The following is a 17,468-nucleotide window of genomic DNA, read 5'->3' on the forward strand; positions in this document are numbered from 1 at the left end:
AAATCCCAGCTTACATTTTTGAGAGGTTCTTTTTAAAATAAAACAAATTATCTGATTTGTTGCCATGGACAACTTTGCACCCCTTTTCTTGTACTGCTTTTAAGAACAACCAATCACAGTGCAGCTTTCATGTTTCCAGAGCAGTTTAAGAAATAAAAGCTGAGCTGTGATTGGTTGCTAAAGGCAAGATCAGTTTTTAGTTAAGACAGTTTCCATACATTCGTGATTTGTAAATTTTGGCAATAAATGACACATAAAATGCAAGGAAATATGGAAAATACAGAACTTAGTATCCGTGTTTTATTCAAAACATTCTTGTTGGTCCAGAAAAAGCAAGCAGAACATTACATTGAGTGGATTGACGTGTTCCAGGGACCAGACTAAATTCTAGATTTCACTGAACTGTCTCTATATATAAATCTTGTCACCAATGTTATGGGGTGGGGGGGTCACATGTCAGTCTAAATATGATAGAAAATGGTTGAAGTTAATCAAGATTATGACAGAACGTTTGACAAATTTTGCACGTCATGGCAGCTTTAGTTTTCTTAAATCGGGTTCACATAGACCTCATCATACAGAGGGGTAGCTGGGCTCTTGTTCACCCAAGCAAAGATACAGATGGGAATTTATCAATGGCTTTACTGTAGCCTTATGGCATAAACCGTGCAAATTTCGGTTCAATTGCTTTTACCTATTTTATTTTATTTTTTGCAATTTTATCATCTCCTTTTAAAATGCACTAGGAAAATGGGTGTGGTTTATCAGAAGGGGGCATAGCCTCACAAACGGCTGAAAATTATGCCGCACATTGATGCCTGTTCATGGCTTCATAGCTGTGGCTTCATATAGAGAGTGATTTGCCTCTTAAGAAAATGATTACCTTTTAGGATGGGTCTGATTGGTGAGGTCCAACTACTAGAAACCCCGGCTGTTTGATAAGACTATGGTTCTCAGTGAACACAGTGGCCTACTCACAGCTCACCAAACGCACCACCTCACATTGTATCATGGTTGTTCTCAGTATCACATCTCAGGCCTGTTCACCTGATCGGGACAGAGCTGTGCCTAGGCCACGTAAACGATGTATGTGAAGTCATTGGCCTAGGAAGAAGCCTCTTCAAACAGCTGATCGGTGAGTGCGCCCAGAGTCGGATCCCAAACAACCTTATATCGATGACCTATCTTGAGTGATCATCAATATGGAACTCCCAGGAATATCACTTTAAATATTTGTCAATATTTTTTGTACAGAGATTTAAGTTGAATTTTTGTCAGTCAATGCAAAAAGTCACAGTTTCACACCATAGATACCCACAGGAGAAAAAAATAATCTATGATGGTACATTGACATGGCTACCAAATATGACTCTACCCAATAGAGAATTAAAATCTGAATAATCTGAATAAATCTTGTTGGCATTCTTGCATGAGTTTCTCTGGCTGTCTGCAAGCCTGCCATAGCGGTGCTAATCCCATCCTTAACTTCTTACTGCTAATGTTAATAGGGATGGTTGCTCCTGCCAACATTCTGTAGGACCATGCCCCCATTCCATCGCCTGATTTAAAAAATATTTATATATTTTACCAGCAACGACCATGCGATGGGTGGGTATCCAATGGTACCCACAGGCCACTACAATGGGGGTCTCATGCAACCATATGAATGGGGTGGCCAATTACACATGCCCTACTGCTCCATTCATTCTCTAGGGGACTGTCCGACTATCTCCAGCACACATGCCCAACCCATCTCTCCATTCATATGGGTACAAGGGACCCTTGTTCTCACGATTTGTGGGGGTACAAGCGGCTAAACTGCCTCCAATCAGGTGCATATCCCTTATCCTATTCTGTGGATAAGTTGATACCATAACACAACCCCCTTATTACTGGTTGGACCAGTGGTGGTAGTAACCCTACATGCAGCACCATCCCACCTCCAGCTACTCCCACGCATTATAATAACCATTTAGGCGAATATAATAGGCAAGCCCGTTTCTGTACCAACTTTTTGAATTGTCCTAAGAGACTTTAGAATCAGGGGGCATCAGATAAGAAGAAATGTGGGGTACACTGGACACTCTCTATACTAAAGATCTCTCATGTTTTAACATATCCCGAAAAGCCTTTAGACACAAAAGAGAGTCGACATGTGAAGACTTCAGCACTCTCTATGATCATTCCTGCACACACCCGGGTGCGGGGCCTATGTTTTTGTAATAAAATATTATTTTACTTTACAATATATCCAATTTTCTCTCATTTCATTTCTTTGACGAATATAGTGGATCCTGGGGTGCATCGCTATATACAGCCTCCAGAGTGCGCGTCCTATTCCTCCAGTAAACAGACACAATTTGCAGCTGGGCATGTAGAGTCAGGTATCGTTAACGGAAGAATAATTAGAAAAAGTGCTATTTATGTCCTCCCAGGTGGAATCAAAGAGGTTTTTCAATTATTTTATGTCAGTGAGAGTGAAGAAAGTGTCATTTTCCATTCAAGTGTTCTTATAGCTGTTAATTAAGGTCTTCAGACTTTGCAATTGAGGCCGTTTCGTCAACCACCGTGGAGCTTCATGCACTCAAGGTCATGTTACGTAACAGCCACTGTTGGGATCTGCTTCCGTTGCATTCTTTCATGGTGGGGACCATTTTATCCTCATCTGTCGGCTCATCCAAGCACTGGTTGCTGTTTATATGTCTGAGTACAAAATGCTGCAAAAAGAAAGCAACAGATGTGAGCTGAATATTGCATGAGATTAAATACTGTGGACACAAGAACAGATCCAGAACTACAGAGAACTATTCTATCTATCTCTCATTTATCTTTCTTTCTATCTCATAGCTATCTGTCTGTCTGTCTATGTATCTATCTGTCTATCTATCTATCTATCTGTCTATCTATCTATCTAATATCTAAATATCTGATATCAATCTATCTATCTTCAAAAGTCAATACACTGTTGTATATCCTGTACATATACAATTTGCAATTAAATGAAATAATAGACAAATCTAAACATACTCAGAGGAGTCTATATGATGCCTGTACTATAGACTGTACTGTATTCAGTGTTCATGCGCTCTGCTGTATGATGGTAAATAATCATTCAAATCTATTCAGTAGGAAGATCAAAGCTCATTTTCTCTAGTCCAAACAACAGCAAATGGAAGGCGATTATATCCGAAGCAGAATAATGGATAATTGTGTATGATTCTGGTAAAAATAGTCGGAGAAATGTGTATCCCTAGAAAATATAAATCCGTGACAGGAGCTACATTCCCTTACTGATTAATGCGCATTTCCACATAAAATCAGGAAGACCTTTTCCGAAAGTGACAACCCCTGATGGTGTAAATGGCTGCCGTAACAGCTTGCACAGAGGTTGTCACCCAGCTTTCCTACAGTTTTGAATGATGACTCTGCAGCTGGATCACAAACCATGTGCGGTGACTGCCCTGTTGGCCATATTGCTTGAAACTATGACACACTGAGTCCTCTAAAGGTTCAGCAGACAACCCGATTTGGAGCTGACGTTGCAGTCCAAAACTTCCCATAATGGTCTAGTTCTTATGGGGCAATTACCCTCTTATTAAAGGAACACTCCCACAAACATTTATTTTTCTGATATTAACAGTCTATATGTGAACTTTCTATATGTTTTACACACAAAAAATGGTTGGCTTTCAGACTTCACTTTTCTAAGTACTCAACTTCCCGTCCTGGCCTTTTGACTTCCTCTTATCTTTGGACCTCGCTTGACTTTTTCAATCAGACCATTCACTGCGACCATAGAGGGAAGGGGATGAGTGACTTATTCAGTGCATTACACGATAACTGCACTAATTACACTTCTCTTCTGTGGGCAGCTTTATCTAGGGCTATCAGGTGCTGTTATCCCCAATTCTATCCCTACTATTATATTAGCAGATAATGTCTTTCCCTCACAGTAGCAGTAAACAGACAATGGGTTTCTTATCGATATAGGAGCTTTATCTCTCTATGTAGACGGCTACAGAAGGACACTATGTTATATTTAATTTTCAATGGTATAGTGCTGCCGAAATGAATATGATTTAAAAAAAAATTAAAACATACTCCTTTCTGAGGGAAGTGTCTGTTTAACGATTTGTCCTGTGTGTACCATGATATACACAAAGGGCACATCACCTGCATAGATGGAAATCAGGCCTAAGGAAGTGTCCTGCTCTTCCAGATATGGCAATTCTGGTATTCTGCCCCTATACCAGAATACCTGCTGCAGATGTGGACGTAGCCTGACCCTCTATCAGTGCCAGCACTTGTATCACAAATCAAGTATATTCTCCGGTGGTAATCACCCCCAACCCCCATCCACACAGACCTCTTCTCCTAGGTTATCACCTAGAACAGTAGACCATGAGGTCACCCGACAAATAATCATCTCCTATTGCAACAAATAACCTCTCATATTTAATATTTTCAACCCCAGGTGAATATAGAAGACGCCTTGTTCACCGTCATCACAAGATTGGGTTAATTTAATTAAGCTGAACATTGTAGCAATAATGAATAATTATATAATAATGCATAATTGAATAATTACTGTATGTACAGTAGAAGTAATAAATGGGATGTTACACAGATTGTCCTCAAGATGTTTTCAGTCTGTAATGAATTGTTGCTCGTATACCTATGCTTGTATTCTACTGGAGGGGACGGGGAGCACACTCTTGAGGGAATCTGGCTTCTCCATTGTTGATCCCAATTATTATGTATGTCTATGACTATCTTACAGGCATAATTGGCATCTGCTCTTCAACCAGTTTCTTAAAGGGGACTTGTTCAGTCTGATCTGCCAGCAGCAGAACAGGAGGAGCTGAGTAGATCGATATACGGTTTTGTGGGAAAGGATTCAGTACAACTTGTCATTTATCCATTTAAATCTCTGGTCTCTGTATGTTTAGGAGTCCAGTGGGTGGTCAGTCACTAATTAGGACCTCCCACTGGACTCATAAGCATAAAATACGTTCAAACTAACTTCACTGAATAGAATACAAGTTATACAGAATATTTTCCCATAAACCTGTATATCAGTCTGCTCAGCTCCTCCTGCTCTATACTCGTGGTCACAGAATGCACAGCTTTTCCAAGTTGCCAGGTTCCCTTTAACTCAAAGCATTTTAGTATTAATAGGACATCTAGACCCATGTACCATATTATCTGCCAGATCAAAGGCATGGTCATGTACCCCATCTGTCAGATAATAAACCCAATCGATATGTAGGATCTATTACCAACTCAGAAGCAGGTCCAGATAACCTCTAGTTCGTGCACTGGTCTTCGTTGTGTCTTGACACCATGGACAGAGAAAAAGAGGTCGTGTGGAACCAGCACTTGTTGTTAAAATGTTTATTCATTAATGGTATGAAACGGCAAACTCAGCAACGTGGTGTGAACAAGAGCCGGGCCGGGTTGAAGGATGAAACTGAGTATGTGTGACCACTTTAGTAGGTGGACGTGAACATTTACATATAAGTAGAAGAGAAAATATTTCACAAGAGAATTTTTGTAACAGAAAGTAAATTACAAAAGTAACGTTTTTCATACTGAATTATATTAAAATAACATTAAATGGTGGCACAACCCCAAGAAGAAACATTTTAGCATTGAGTGCTGGTTCCACGTTGCTTCTTTTCGATGAGGGTGCTGTTTGTTCGTAATGTATCTTGTGACACAAAATGCGTTCTGTGACACAAAATTTATGTAGTAATCACAGAATTCATTTTGTCTTTACAAAAATATTTTTCTCGCACAGACTGTTATTTTGTGATATACAATTCATTTCCTTCATTTTATCGCACAGAATGGTATTTTGCAACACAGAAATGATTTTGTTACACGGAATTTATTTTGTATCACAAAATTAACAGAATTGTATTTTGTGACAGAATGTTATTTTGTGACACAATCACAAAATAAGATTACATTTAGTAACAAAAGGCAGCATGTAGGCTTTCGTTTGTTATGGTGTGCCATTTGTTCACAGTGCATTTTGTAGAATACTGTGTCACAAAATGACATTCTGTGTGACAAAAATGACTTTTTGTGTGACAAAATAAAATTCTGTGTGAAAAAAGGACATTTTGTGCGACAAACTGAATTCTTTATGACAAAATGCACTGTGAACAAATGGTGCACCATACTTTTCTAGAATTTATCAGTACTATCTTGCTAATGAATGCCTATACACTTTTACTCTATGCACCTGAATCTTTGCATTAACTAACCACCAGCACCAGTCAAAAACACTATAGCAAAGACCTGTAACGTGGTACTTTTAACAACAGATCCACATAGGCACAGACAGTACTGCCTTCCTGTCTCTCCCTGTAAGGATGTATTTTGCAGTGTACTTTGGTGGTATGCATTTGGAGGATATGTTTCTCCATGGATGCCTCCTAAGGGTTACAGACAAAAACAGTGTGTCTTCTAATCTCTCCATAAACTGATGCAGGCACAGATAGTACTTTCTCTCTCTGGCATCTACGGAAAAAAGGAAATGCTAATTGCATATCATTAGTGTTGAGCGAATCAAAGTTCACAAAGCGGACTTCGATCCGAATTTCAGGGAAAATTATATTTGCTGCAAAGCCGAATTATCTCATGCTTCGTGGTAATGAATAAATTTTCCCTAAAATGGCAGTAAAAAAATATATATATATCATACTCACCTCATCCATTTGCATGCGATGGCCGCGGCTGACTCTTCCCAAGCAAATAGATAAGGTGAGTATATTTTTTCCAACAGATTAACCCTTCACAGCCCTCAATGGTCATCTCAGATGCCACGATCAGTGATATCTGAGGGGTTCAATGTGTAGCTGGCCAGCTAAGACCTGTCCTAGGTTGCTAATATAGCTTGTGTGTTTATACAGCTAAACCTGCCAATAACCTTAATACAGTTCCTATGTTTGTGTGTTAAAGACAAAAGCAGAGTTATTTACTGTGACGTCATGTTTGGATGTCATATAACTTATATATATTGTGTTCGCAGAAGCATAAAAGATAGTATGCCTTTAAGATTCATTATATGGATGTGAGGTAAGCTCAATGACACAGCAGAAACAGGAAGCATAGAGTTAAACTGTTGTTGCTGGGCAGGAGTCTAGACCAATCACAGCCAGCCTCACACACAGCCTGTGTAGGAAATCCCCCTAGCAGGAGCTGCTAGATTCATTACACCAGAGGAGAGGAGCTGAACAGACATTCACTACACTAAGAGCTGTGGTTTATAGAAGCAGAGAGGCCAAAATAAGTATTTAAAACAGTTATATAATGTTCCTATTGTTAATATAGTGATTAGAACTTTATACTAAACCAGATATATGTGTGTTTACTTACAGTTCGACCAATTGCAAACTACGAAGTTCACAATCCAAATTCAAATTCCATATTGCAATCCAAATTGCATACAACCATACCAGATCATACTCAACCAATCTGCAAATAGTTACTGCTAACTGCATACTGCAAATTCAGCAAGTAGAACTATTAGTTAGACCTCAGATATACCTCTCAGAGAGATCATAAAGTGCTTAAATAACTTAAAGTGAGAGTACAGATACTGAAGAGAGAAATATATCCACCATTTTATGTTGAATAACAAGATTGAACAGTTGAACCACCACCTTATGCATACCGCCATTTTGTGATATATTTTCAACACATGTACATGGACTATCTGCTGTGGAGGCGGCAGTGTTATATATGAAGAAAAGTTGAAGTTAATAAAGAAGTTATTTCAAGCATTTGGTGTGCTCTTTAAACTTACTGTTTCCATAGAACGGAACTAGAGGAATTACAGAGTAATTGACAGTCTGGTTAGAGTAAAAAGTCAGAGATCTCAGAATTCTTCTAATGCCACAGCGCAAAAGGCACGTCATAGTGCTGCGCCTGCCACAGTGGAACTATCACCCTCATAGGGCGAAGTGATAGCGCTCCTCAACTTGCACAGTAAAGAGCGCATTAGAGCAGCAGAGTGCCAGCATAAACCGCCGTGCAGCAACTGTTCCCCGAGTGAGCAAGCAAAGACACCTCAGCGGAGCTACCATAAAGGCCATAGAACGTGTACATTAGTCAAACTGCAGCAGACTCTTAAAGTGGAAGAACGCCAAAGGCAAAATAGTCAGAGAAAGAGCGCCAACCCTCCTGCGATCCCTAGAAAGAGACATATGGTGGGAGGCCAAAGTCCAGAGCTATCCACGGAGAGACCACGTACTGCAGCCAGCTAGTTTCCCGCCACTAAGCCCAAAGTCTGCAGCAGCGTATTCAAGCCAGCACATCGCAAGTCATCACAAAGCATCGCAAGTCTGCACAGAGCATCGCAAGTCATCGCAGAGCATCGCAAGTCATTGCAGAGCATCACAAGTCATCGCAGAGCATCACAAGTCAGCACAGAGCATCGCATCATCAAGAAAAGACATGTTTCCTTTAAGACTGACATTTGTTCCTGCTCTTCAGAATAAGGTCAGAGCTTTCCTTTTATTACTTATCATTGCACATAGGTTTTGACCTAAAGAGACATTTTTTGTGGTCAGGAATAAAAGACTTTAAAGTAAAACAAAAGACAGTTTGTAGTACACAGACTCTAAAGTATTTAAAGTGAAAGTTATCCATTGCCTGCATTTATCGCTGTTACATTTAAAGTTAACCACTTAAGGACCACAGGTTTATACCCCCCTAAAGACCAGGCCCTTTTTTACAAATCGGCACTACACTACTTTCACCGTTTATTGCTCGGTCATGCAACTTACCACCCAAATGAATTTTACCTCCTTTTCTTCTCACTAATAGAGCTTTCATTTGGTGGTATTTCATTGCTGCTGACATTTTTACTTTTTTTGTTATTAATCGAAATTTAACGATTTTTTTGCAAAAAAATGACATTTTTCACTTTCAGTTGTAAAATTTTGCAAAAAAAACGAGATCCATATAGAAATTTTGCTCTAAATTTATAGTTCTACATGTCTTTGATAAAAAAAAAATGTTTGGGTAAAAAAAAAATGGTTTGGGTAAAAGTTATAGCGTTTACAAACTATGGTACAAAAATGTGAATTTCCGCTTTTTGAAGCAGCTCTGACTTTCTGAGCACCTGTCATGTTTCCTGAGGTTCTACAATGCCCAGACAGTACAAACACCCCACAAATGACCCCATTTCGGAAAGTACACACCCTAAGGTATTCGCTGATGGGCATAGTGAGTTCATAGAACTTTTTATTTTTTGTCACAAGTTAGCGGAAAATGATGATTTTTTTTTTTTCCTACAAAGTCTCATATTCCACTAACTTGTGACAAAAAATAAAAACTTCTATGAACTCACTATGCCCATCACGAAATACCTTGGGGTCTCTTCTTTCCAAAATGCGGTCACTTGTGGGGTAGTTATACTGCCCTGGCATTCTAGGGGCCCGAATGTGTGGTAAGGAGTTTGAAATCAAATTCTGTAAAAAATGACCTGTGAAATCCGAAAGGTGCTCTTTGGAATATGGGCCCCTTTGCCCACCTAGGCTGCAAAAAAGTGTCACACATCTGGTATCTCTGTATTCAGGAGAAGTTGAGGAATGTGTTTTGGGGTGTCTTTTTACATATACCCATGCTGGGTGAGATAAATATCTTGGTCAAATGCCAACTTTGTATAAAAAAATGGGAAAAGTTGTCTTTTGCCAAGATATTTCTCTCACCCAGCAGGGGTATATGTAAAATGACACCCCAAAACACATTCCCCACCTTCTCCTGAGTACGGGGATACCAGATGTGTGACACTTTTTTGCAGCCTAGGTGGGCAAAGGGGCCCATATTCCAAAGAGCACCTTTCGGATTTCACAGGTCATTTTTTACAGAATTTGATTTCAAACTCCTTACCACACATTTGGGCCCCTAGAATGCCAGGGCAGTATAACTACCCCACAAGTGACCCCATTTTGGAAAGAAGAGACCCCAAGGTATTCGCTGATGGGCATAGTGAGTTCATGGAAGTTTTTATTTTTTGTCACAAGTTAGTGGAATATGAGACTTTGTATGGAAAAAAAAAAAAAAAAAAATCAGCATTTTCCACTAACTTGTGACAAAAAATAAAAAATTCTAGGAACTTGCCATGCCCCTCACGGAATACCTTGGGGTGTCTTCTTTCCAAAATGGGGTCACTTGTGGGGTAGTTATACTGCCCTGGCATTTTCCAGGGGCCCTAATGTGTGGTAAGTAGGTAAATGACCTGTGAAATCCTAAAGGTGCTCTTTGGAATATGGGCCCCTTTGCCCACCTAGGCTGCAAAAAAGTGTCACACATGTGGTATCGCCGTATTCAGGAGAAGTTGGGGAATGTGTTTTGTGGTGTCATTTTACATATACCCTTGCTGGGTGAGAGAAATATCTTGGCAAAAGACAACTTTTACCATTTTTTTATACAAAGTTGGCATTTGACCAAGATATTTCTCTCACCCAGCATGGGTATATGTAAAATGACACCCCAAAACACATTCCCCAACTTCTCCTGAGTACGGCGATACCAGATGTGTGACACTTTATTGCAGCCTAGATGCGCAAAGGTGCCCAAATTCCTTTTAGGAGGGCAATTTCAATCTTTCATGGACTCAATATGCCCCTCACGGAATACCTGGGGGTGTCTTCTTTCCGAAATGGGGTCACATGTGGGGTATTTATACTGCCCTGGCATTCTAGGGGCCCTAAAGCGTGAGAAGAAGTCTGGAATATAAATGTCTAAAAAAATTTACGCATTTGGTTTCCGTGAGGGGTATGGTGAGTTCATGTGAGATTTTATTTTTTGACACAAGTTAGTGGAATATGAGACTTTGTAAGAAAAAAAAAATAATAATTCCGCTAACTTGGGCCAAAAAAATGTCTGAATGGAGCCTTACAGAGGGGTGATCAATGACAGGGGGGGTGATCAATGACAGGGGGGGTGATCAATGACAGGGGGGTGATCAGGGAGTCTATATGGGGTGATAACCACAGTCATTGATCACGCCCGTGTATGGCTTCATTCAGACGTCCGGATGCGTTTTGCGGATCCGATCCATCTATCAGTGGATCCGTAAAAATCATGCGGACGTCTGAATGGAGCTTTACAGGGGGGTAATCAATGACAGGGGGGTAATCAATGACAGGGGGGTGATCAGGGAGTCTATATGGGGTGATCACCACAGTCATTGATCACGCCCCTGTAAGGCTTCATTCAGACGTCCGGATGCGTTTTGCGGATCCGATCCATCTATCAGTGGATCCGTAAAAATCATGCGGACATCTGAATGGAGCTTTACAGGGGGGTGATCAATGACAGGGGTGTAATCAATGACAGGGGGGTGATCAGGGAGTCTATATGGGGTGATAACCACAGTCATTGATCACGCCCCTGTAAGGCTTCATTCAGACGTCCGGATGCGTTTTGCGGATCCGATCCATCTATCAGTGCATCCGTAAAAATCATGCGGACATCTGAATGGAGCTTTACAGGGGGGGTAATCAATGACAGGGGGCTGATCACCACAGTCATTGATCATGCCCCTGTAAGGCTTCATTCAGACGTCCGGATGCGTTTTGCGGATCCGATCCATCTATCAGTGCATCCGTAAAAATCATGCGGACATCTGAATGGAGCTTTACAGGGGGGTAATCAATGACAGGGGGGTGATCACCACAGTCATTGATCATGCCCCTGTAAGGCTTCATTCAGACGTCCGGATGCGTTTTGCGGATCCGATCCATCTATCAGTGCATCCGTAAAAATCATGCGGACATCTGAATGGAGCTTTACAGGGGGGTAATCAATGACAGGGGGGTGATCACCACAGTCATTGATCATGCCCCTGTAAGGCTTCATTCAGACGTCCGTATGCGTTTTGCGGATCCGATCCATCTATCAGTGCATCCGTAAAAATCATGCGGACATCTGAATGGAGCTTTACAGGGGGGTGATCAGGGAGTCTATATGGGGTGATCACCACAGTCATTGATCATGCCCCTGTAAGGCTTCATTCAGACGTCCGGATGCGTTTTGCGGATCCGATCCATCTATCAGTGGATCCGTAAAAATCATGCGGACGTCTGAATGGAGCTTTACAGGGGGGTGATCAATGACAGGGGGGTAATCAATGACAGGGGGGTGATCAGGGAGTCTATATGGGGTGATCACCACAGTCATTGATCACGCCCCTGTAAGGCTTCATTCAGACGTCCGGATGCGTTTTGCGGATCCGATCCATCTATCAGTGGATCCGTAAAAATCATGCGGACGTCTGAATGGAGCTTTACAGGGGGGTGATCAATGACAGGGGGGTGATCAATGACAGGGGGGTGATCAGGGAGTCTATATGGGGTGATCAGGGGTGATCAGGGGCTAATAAGGGGTTAATAAGTGACGGGGGGGGGGGGGGTAGTGTAGTGTAGTGGTGCTTGGTGCTACTTTACTGAGCTACCTGTGTCCTCTGGTGGTCGATCCAAACAAAGGGGACCACCAGAGGACCAGGTAGCAGGTATATTAGACGCTGTTATCAAAACAGCGTCTAATATACCTGTTAGGGGTTAAAAAAAACACATCTCCAGCCTGCCAGCGAACGATCGCCGCTGGCAAGCTGGAGATCAACTCTCTTACCTTCCGTTCCTGTGAGCGCGCGCGCCTGTGTGCGCGCGTTCACAGGAAATCTCGGCTCACGCGAGATGACGCCTATTGGCGTTAGCGTAGCCTGGGGGAGCCGCCGCAATGACGCCTTTCGGCGTTACAGTTGCGGGAAGTGGTTAAAGTAATTTATTTCTGCATTTGTCAATATTGCATTTAAAGTGAAAGGTCCTTTAATATTCGTATTGATTGCTATAGCATTTAAAGTAAAAATGTCTGAGCCTAGTATAACCATACCACTGTTAGAGGATACAAAGATAGTTAGGGTAGAAGGTGAAGAGCCTTCGTGATAGACTGGTCTCGAGCGAGTATATACCTCCTTCCCCTGCTGGCTTCATGTGGTTACAGTCTAATATTAAAGGCTGCTACAGATGCAGTGGCTGCATTGCTTGCAGCCATATGCAAACTGGCAAGACTTTCCGTAGTAACATTACTGGGAAAGCATATACCATCAATCATTTCATCAACTGCAGGACTCGGGGTGTGATCTACCGCCTAACTTGCAAATGCGGCAAGGAATACGTCGGCAAGACCATCCGCGAGTTCCGCAGACGAGTTGGTGAGCACTTGTAATGACATTTCCAAGGCCAAAGATACACCAGTGGCCAATCACATTCATAATCACCACAACAGCACTGCCCGTGTGTCTGTCATGGGCATCGATAGGGTCCTTCCCCCATGGCGGGGGGGGCTCTGGGACCGGGCGATTTTGCAGCGCGAGACCCGCTGGATTTACTATTTAAAAACAATGGCTCCATTGGACCTCAACGAGCAGCTTAATTTTAGTTGTTTTTTGTGATCAATATTCATTTGCATTACACTTCTTAACCCGGCTTCATCATCAGTCTAACTGTGTGTATTTGAGGCCTTATGCTCCTTAGCCTGTACATATGTAGCTCTGCTCTTACAAGCAATTTATTGCTATGTTTAACATGAGACTCATTTGACTGTTGGTCTCCTATGCAATCTATGACGGCTCCGTGGTAAAGTTCCCGGCATCTCGATTGCTTGGCAACCAGCCCGCCTCCAGTATGTGAGTAACCGCCCCTCCTCCTGACCTGCATGCGCTGTGGCGCGGCGGCTCTGTGCGCTGCGTTCCACACCTCCCCGCCCCCATCACATGCTCCGTCACGTCGATCGCGTCTCTACCTGCGCTGCTCCCAGGGCGGGGCGTGGGGCGCAGCGCTGCCATGCGCTGCGTTCCGGGGCACGTAGGTCGTTGGCCGCATGATTTGTTGTACCCGGCACCATGTGACCAAAGAGGGCGGTCCTGGATTACTGGCGCGCTGTGCTGTGCCTTTTAAAAAGCGGCATTACTAAGGTACTTATTCGCTGACAGCCCTGAATTACTTACCCAACGTTTTGGGCCCCACAGGGACCTTGTTATGCTATATGCTATATAACATTATGCTGACATAGCCCACTGGCATGCCAGCATTTTAGTTCCATCTGTGTATACATTTTTTGCTTGGTCCCACTGGCCCGGTCATTTCTTCTGAGCCTGATTGGTCCCATTGGCTTTTTCTGAGCCACACTGGCCTTATTGGCCTAGCTCAGTGTTTTTAGCCTCACGGCTTTAATTGTTGCCATTTTTGTTATTTTCCCTTTAATTGCAGGCTTGGTTTGCCTGCCACCCTTAAATGCATACTTCCCCTGATGAGTTTTTTGTAATGAAACGTGACACGTCGGGAATTTTTTAGAGTACATTAGGGATACCGGCCTTCACTAGGGACAGGTATCCGGACGGGGTCGCTCCTTGCGGGGCAAGCACTCCGTATAGGTAGGCAGGGTATCAATAGCCCCTTCCCTGCACTAGGGTCTCACTAGGGAATTCATTCCTCACCCTTGCCTACTATTGCAGCAATTTCTTCTTTTTTGGCATCATTTTTGTATAGTTTCCAATAATCGCAACAACACAGAATTGGAAGACGCACTCCACGGTATCCTGACATGGCACCCTTTTGATGAGCCCCATCCATCTTGACCATAACGGGTGAGAGCGTTCCTTTTATTCATACTGGTACCGCCTTGTAATTGTCTAGGCCCACATGGGCTTGTCTTATATGTTATTTTGTTTAGTCCCTTTGTGCGCCATTTTTTTCTAACTAGATTCAATTAAATGCTAAGTTTTATTCCCTCTGTCCCCTCCTCAGGAGATTAGTTTGTTGCTTTTGTCTTCTGGGAGTATTTTGGACAAGCCTTTACCTAGCTTGACCACTCTACTTATTTTTTGAGCTCCGCAACACCAAAAGACCCGGAAGACCACGGAAAACAACTGTGGTGGATGACCGAAGATTTATTTCCCTGGTGAAGAAAACACCCTTCACAACAGTTGGCCAAATCAAGAACACTCTCCAGGAGGTATGCGTGTCAAAGTCAACAATCAAGAGAAGACTTCACCAGAGTGAATACAGAGGGTTCACCACAAGATGTAAACCATTGGTGAGCCTCAAAAACAGGAGGACCAGATTAGAGTTTGCCAAACGACATCTAAAAAAGCCTTCACAGTTCTGGAACAACATCATATGGACAGATGAGACCAAGATCAACTTGTACCAGAGTGATGGGAAGAAAAGAGTATGGAGAAGAAAAAGAACTGCTTATGATCCTAAGCATACCACCTCATCAGTGAAGCATGGTGGTGGTAATATCATGGTGTGGGCATGTATGGCTGCCAATGGAACTGGTTCTCTTGTATTTATTGATTATGTGACTGCTGACAATAGCAGCAGGATGAATTCTGAAGTGTTTTGGGCAATATTATCTGCTCATATTCAGCCAAATGCTTCAGAACTCATTGGACGGCGCTTCACAGTGCAGATGGACAATGACCCAAAGCATACTGCAAAAGCAACCAAAGAGCTTTTTAAGGGAAAGAAGTGAAATGTTATGCAATGGCCAAGTCAATCACCTGACCTGAATCCGATTGAGCATGCATTTGACTTGCTGAAGACAAAACTGAGGGGAAATGCCCCAAGAACAAGCAGAAACTTAATACAGTTGCAGGAGAGGCCTGGCAGAGCATCACCAGGGATGAAACCCAGCGTCTGATGATGTCTATGCGTTGTAGTGAAAGTGAAAGTTTGATTTATGATTATTATTCTGTCCCATTACTGTTGGTTTCTTAAGTGGGAGGCACATATGCAAACTGTTGTAATTCCTTCACCGTTCACCTTATTTGGATGTAAATGCCCTCAAATTAAAGCTGACAGTCTGCAGTTAAACCACATCTTGTTTCATTTCAAATCCATTGTGGTGGTGTATAGAGCCAAAAATGTTAGAATTGTGTCGATGTCCCAATATTTATGGACCTGACTGTATGTGTGTTTACTTACAGTTACACCAATTACAAACTACAAAGTTCACAATCCAAATTCAAATTCCATATTGCAATCCAAATTGCATACATCCATACCAGATCATACTCAACCAATCTGCAAATAGTTACTGCTAACTGGATACTGCAAATTGCGACCAAATTCAGCAAGTACAACTATTAGTTAGACCTTAGATATACCTCTCAGAGAGATCATAAAGTGCTTAAATAACTTAAAGTGAGAGTACAGATACTGAAGAGAGAAATATAACCATCATTTTATGTTGAATGACAAGATTGAACAGTTGAACCACCATCCTATGCATACCGCCATTTTGTGATATCTTTTCAACACGTGTTTTGTACATGGACTATCTGCTTCAGAGGCGGCAGTGTTATATATGGAGAAAAGTTGAAGTTAATAAAGAAGTTATTTCAAGCATTTGGTGTGCTCTTTAAACCTACTATTTCCATATAACGGCGCTAGAGGAATTACAGAGTAATAGACATTCTGGTTAGACTAAAAAGTCAGAGATATTAGAATTCTTCTAATACCACAGCGCAAAAGGCACCTCATAGTGCTGCGCCTGCAACACAATGACAGGGTGGGTGGAAGGGATTGGGTGTCACCATCACCGTAGTCACAAATATCTTTGTGAAATTCTGTGAACCAGCCGAATCAAAGTTTTGAGAACTTCGCTCATCTCTACATATGGCAGGCAAAGTTTTCCTGCAGAATTCTGATGCTGATGTCAGTCAGCATCCCTCAGTTGAGGGGCTACAGTAAATATGCTCACAATGAAATATATCTTTTCATTTGAGACTAGGAAGGGTGACATTTGACCTGAATCTACCATCACTGATTTCTCCAAAGTTGTTACTAAAATATTATTTGGGGGTGGGGGAAAGGTTTTTATATGGCATTTTTGAAATTTATTATGCATATATTGTTACGAGATCCATACGTTGACTTCTGGGCTGCCTTACAGAATACATTACATTATGAACAGTACATTATACCAACCTCATATAGATTTCATAGAAAGTAATCAGTGGGACTGTAAAAAATATTTCTAAAAACCTCCAGTCTGGTATAATTCCTCAGTATCCAGGCTTGCCGGCTGTTGCCGCTACAGTACTCCACAGTAGGGCCAAATGTGCCATCCTCTATTTGGCTTAAAGTCAAACATGATTGGGTTATGATATGGAGAAATGAATGGGTCTGTGCAACAGAAAAAGACAAGTGAAAGCAAAAAAAAAATTTGATGGCATGAATAATAAATGATATAGTAAAATAAGATTCCCAAACACGAGAAGATGTAACACATGCAGATGGAAGGGTCGTATCCACACACAGAAGCGCAAGCACATACACAATACACAAATGCAGTGCAGATTGTTGATATTTTTGTATATATATTTTTTTTTAAATGACGGATAACATGTATTGCACATTTCTCTGTAAACGGAGGCAATT

The 17,468-nt window shown here is 41.8% G+C and overlaps 1 protein-coding gene across 1 annotated transcript in view; it reads right to left on the reverse strand.

Annotated features, from left to right (window-relative positions):
- Positions 1–289: 289 nt before the first annotated feature.
- Positions 290–17,468, reverse strand: part of GALNT13 (polypeptide N-acetylgalactosaminyltransferase 13) — a 397,996-nt gene continuing 380,817 nt past the window's right edge. The window contains exon 11 of the mRNA XM_040441045.1: positions 290–2,717. Coding sequence (XP_040296979.1) covers positions 2,577–2,717 — 141 coding nt within the window. The 3' untranslated portion in view covers positions 290–2,576. The remainder of the gene's footprint in view (positions 2,718–17,468) is intronic.

The sequence above is a fragment of the Bufo bufo genome, chromosome 7 (genome assembly GCF_905171765.1).
Source record: "Bufo bufo chromosome 7, aBufBuf1.1, whole genome shotgun sequence".
Taxonomy (NCBI): Eukaryota; Metazoa; Chordata; class Amphibia; order Anura; family Bufonidae; genus Bufo; species Bufo bufo.